The following is a 4,335-nucleotide window of genomic DNA, read 5'->3' as shown; positions in this document are numbered from 1 at the left end:
AGCCCTGAAGCGCCCCCAGGAATTAATCTCCCACCTGGCTCAGACTCATGACACTGCTTAGTGTTAGCCTGGGAGAGGCCATGAGCATGTGGAGAGGCAGAGAGCCAGAGCTGGGGACCAGGCCTGTACCTTGCCTTGTTTCTCTTCTGTAGGAAATAAGTCCTGAATTAGGAAGCTTGGGGCAGGGCTGCTAGGACCTTCTCACAGGAGGGATGGGAACTCCCACCCTCTGCTTGCGTAACAGACACCTGCACAAATGCCATGGAGGAGAAGAGAGTTGGGACAGTAAGAGGAAGCTAGTTCCACCCTCTACCCAAAAGATACCTGTCCCTCAGGGAAACCACCTTTGAACCTTCCACTCCCACCCCCAACACAGGAGCTAGTAGCTCTTCGAAACACACCACAGAGAAATGGAGGCTTGTGTTTTATTCAAGGCTTGTCAGACTCCTTCCTTCCCCCTGTGGGTGAGGTAGGAGGGATGGGGTCGGGGGAGGGAACAGGGGCTAGGAAGGGGCAGATTGCAGTTGCCCTTTGTAGACATATTCCAGAGCAGTGGCAATGGTGCGCATGTCCAGCTCGATGCTCCGAGCCCAGTTCTCCACATCCCCAATTTCCTGGGAAGGGGGAGAGGAGGTGGGAGCCCAGGAATCAGAATGGGTAGAGTATGGCTTCCAGTCTGGGGAATACGTTTTATTCATCTCCTGGAAAAGGCTTTACTTGGACCCACCAACCGCTTTTCTTTCTCTCTCTACCTTTTCTGACACTGGGGCTATAGATGGGGTTTCTGGGACCACCCTACTTCCTCCTTGACCTAAACCAGAGGTAACCTGACTTGAGGCAGCCAATGGGGACCCAGGATTGGGGTGGTGAGGTAGGGAGTATGGCCCACCTTGAGTGCCTGGTTGAAGTTCTCCACCATTCCGATCCACTGGCCTGTCTGCTTGGCAAATTGGGCAGCCTGGACCTGTAGGGTCTTCACCTCATGGTCCAGCTTTCTCTGGTTCATGTAGGCCTGGGCCACACTGGGGGGTTGGAGGAGGGAGGAGATGAGCTCACCCAGCTAGTTGGGGGTGGTCTCCAGGACTCATATTCCATTGCAGCAGTGGGAGTTCAGCCAAGAATCAGGGCTCATAATTTTGGCCATTTTTGGATGTGATGCAAATGACTACCAGTACATGCAAATAAACCCAGCTCCTTCCTCTCACTCCCAGGATTCCCAGGAGAGCCAAGCTCGGAGCTGACTAGAAACATACCAGCTCCAACCCCCAAAAAGGAGGTCCTGCAGCTGAGTGGGGGAAGGGAGGGAAAACCTGGGGTGATATCCCTGAGGAAAAAGCTGGGAGGGAAAAAGGGGCATGGAAAAACTGGGAAAATCCAGCAGGAGGGACACATCTGGCAGTGATTGGAAGCCCAGGGACCTATGCAAGAAGTTGGAGAGGGAAATTGGGCCCCTCCCTGAAGCTGGGGTAGGATGGGAGCGCAAACCCCTCCCCAGAAACCCTGGGTCAAAAGAGGACATCCCAGGGGTTTCTCCTCAGCTCTCAGTTGCTCTCCCAAGCCTTCGCCCACACAGATCAAGGAACACACACACACACACACACACACACACACACACACACACACACGCTCCCTCCCTTCTGCCTTAGACACTAGTTTTTCTTTTCAATCAAGGTACGGGCTGTGGTTACCATTACTACCATGGGGTTGGTGTCCCCAACCTTCTGCCAATGTTTTTTGCCCTCCTCCACCCCCGCAATAATTGTTCTCCTTTATTGGCTGCTGAATTTTTCACTTCCCACCCCAAAGCTCTAGTTAGCCAGGAGATTCCACATCCGGTGCCCCTACCCACTGGAATGTGTGCGGGCTGGAGCGGGGAAGGGGTTGGTGGGGGCTGAGGGAGTGGGCAGGACACCTGACAGGGGCCAAGATAGACTGAGCCTTTGTTTTCCTTTCCTGGGAATGAGGGAGCTGTGGGCAGCAACACAAAACCCTTTCTAATCTGGCTTTGGCTTAGCTGCCCTCTAAGCTGAAAGTGGGGTGGCCTCTAGCAAAGGAAAAGAAGAGGGAGAAGCCGGGGCCAATCTCACTAATGATGGGCACAGCAGAGCCCAGGAGGCGCCAATGTGGGAGGGCAGACCCTGTCCCTTCTTTTTGGGAGACAGCTGGGTCACTGTCAAGGGTGGGGTAGGAACTGAAACAGACTCCCCTGAGAGTTCCTGAACTCCTGGTTTTCCCCATTGACCACCTGCTTCTATATTCACACTGAGTAAAGAGAGGTGTCTGGAGCGAAGGAAGATCAGAGGCCCCAACCGCAACTTTCTTTTTCTCAACCTTCCCCCATGATGAATAATGAAGATGACCCCAGCCCCTGCATGGATCACTTGGATGACTCAGTCTCTGGATTCACACCAAGCTGCTCTACTTGACCTGGGGTGGAAGGTACCATACTGCCTTTCTTCCAACAGGCAGACTAGCAAATCATCATCTCTGCATGCTTCTGGGTCACTCAGGGTCAAGAGACAATGTTCTTTGCTTTTTCCCAAGTCTTTGGCTGTTACTGGCATTCTCATTTAGAGCTGGGGCAGGGTGTGGTCCCCAGAGACCCAGCAGGAAGGTAACAGCCAGCCTGGCTCTGCCATAGCTCCTGGAACAGGTTCTACTCTCACCACCACCAGCTGTGCCATCTCTTTCCTGCCAGCTGCTCCCCAGGCTTGCCAGAGGGTGGGAGGCAAGGAGAGGGTGGTAAGCTGTAATGAAGGAGGGTGCTCTCCCTCCTGCTGAAATGACAGCTGGACTTGGAAGGGTGAAGGGAGGTGGGCAGATGGCATCAAGTTGTAATGCCAGGGAAGTTAATGTGGGGAAGAGGAAATCTGGCTGCTTCTCTAACCACTGCAGCTGTTCCTCCCTTGCCCAGTGCTAGGACTCAGAGTTGACTCAAGTTTCTCTACGTAGAGCTGGGAGGGGCGGGGTAGGATAGGCGAATTAGTGGAACATCCCACCCCTTCAACAGCGGTCTGAGGGCCAGACTGGCCAGTGCTTAAACTTGGGCGGGTTGGGGAAGGAGGAAACTGGTGTTGATGAGAAACAGGTTCATACCCCACATTGAGGTGATCCACCAAAGCTTCTGTCAGGCAGGTCGCTGCAGTGATAGCCTCTCGCCTCCTCTTCTCTGGGGAGAGGGGGTAAAGGAATTGGAGGGGAGACTTGGGTTTTTGAGGAGTAGTGTTAAAGGTTCCTTACCCACCCATTACTATTTTGCTAGTTGCCGAAATTTCTTAACTAATCTCTGAATGCCGGAGCTGAAAAGGACCTTGCAAAAACATAGCGCAACCTCTTTCATTTTAGAGATGAGGAAACTGGTACCCTGGGAGGGAAACGGACTCACTCAGGGACGCCAGGAAGTCAGCGGCAGCGCCCAGGACTCCTGACTCCCAGACACTCTTTCTCCATTATCTTGGCCGAAGAATCGGTAACTCCGAGATTTCCAGCCCGGACTCAGGAAACAAGTGCCCCACCTCCGTTCCGGGGGTTTCAGGCCTCCAAGAAGGCCATCTCTGGAGGGTTCCTCACACCCTCCTCCCTACAGAGTCACTCCTTCTTACCGCCAGGACGAGAGGCTCCCAGGGCCAATAGGCAGGGCGCTCCGGGGCACGGGCGGGGCTGAGGAGCGGCAGGTCGGGGGTTAGGGGCGTTGCCGAGGGGACCGGAGTATTGCCCAAGGGACCAGAGCCAGTTGGCAAGGGAAAGGAGTTTCAAAAAAAAAAATCCGCCCTGAAATTCCCTCTCCCCCATGCCCGTTGCCCGCTAGCTAGCGTCCTTCCCTGGATATGGGTAGTCACTCGAGATCCAGGCTCCGGGCTGAAGCTAGGCCGCGGCCGGAAAGAAAACTGCCGACAGGATATTTGGCTCACCCTGTAGCTCCTTTCGTTCATTCTGCTTGGCCTGGTGTTCTTTTAGGAGGCGGGACAGCATGGTCACGTCGGGCTGGGGGCTGGGTACGCCGGGCCCCCTCCGGCTCCGGAAGCTGGAAAGCTCACCTCGGCTCCCCGGGGCCATGTCACGTGACCGCTGTGTCACGTGAGGTTGGGACCCGCCCTCTTTTGAGACATTGGGTGAAGATCTTGGCGGGGAAGGGAGGTAGAGGGTTGCGGAGGGCAGGTGAACTCTTTTCTTTTCTTTTTTTTTTTTTGAGACGGAGTCTCGCTCTGTCACCCAGGCTGGAGTGCAGTGGCCGGATCTCTCAGCTCACTGCAAGCTCCGCCTCCCGGGTTCACGCCATTCTCCTGCCTCAGCCTCCCGAGTAGCTGGGACTACAGGCGCCTGCCACCTCGCCCG

General features: G+C 55.0%; 1 protein-coding gene across 1 annotated transcript; it reads right to left on the bottom strand.

The window, feature by feature from the left end:
• Window positions 1–411: 411 nt before the first annotated feature.
• Window positions 412–4,075, bottom strand: BLOC1S1 (biogenesis of lysosomal organelles complex 1 subunit 1). Its single transcript, XM_015431001.2, has 4 exons — window positions 3,912–4,075; window positions 3,097–3,169; window positions 890–1,022; window positions 412–614 (listed from the first exon to the last, which is right to left on the bottom strand). The coding sequence occupies exons 1-4, from the start codon at window positions 4,054–4,056 to the stop codon at window positions 504–506; spliced, it is 462 nt and encodes a 153-aa protein (XP_015286487.1). The 5' UTR covers window positions 4,057–4,075; the 3' UTR covers window positions 412–503.
• Window positions 4,076–4,335: the final 260 nt, after the last annotated feature.

Source organism: Macaca fascicularis, chromosome 11, assembly GCF_037993035.2.
Source record: "Macaca fascicularis isolate 582-1 chromosome 11, T2T-MFA8v1.1".
In the NCBI taxonomy this organism is placed as follows: Eukaryota; Metazoa; Chordata; class Mammalia; order Primates; family Cercopithecidae; genus Macaca; species Macaca fascicularis.
This window is presented reverse-complemented; position numbering and strand designations above follow the sequence as displayed.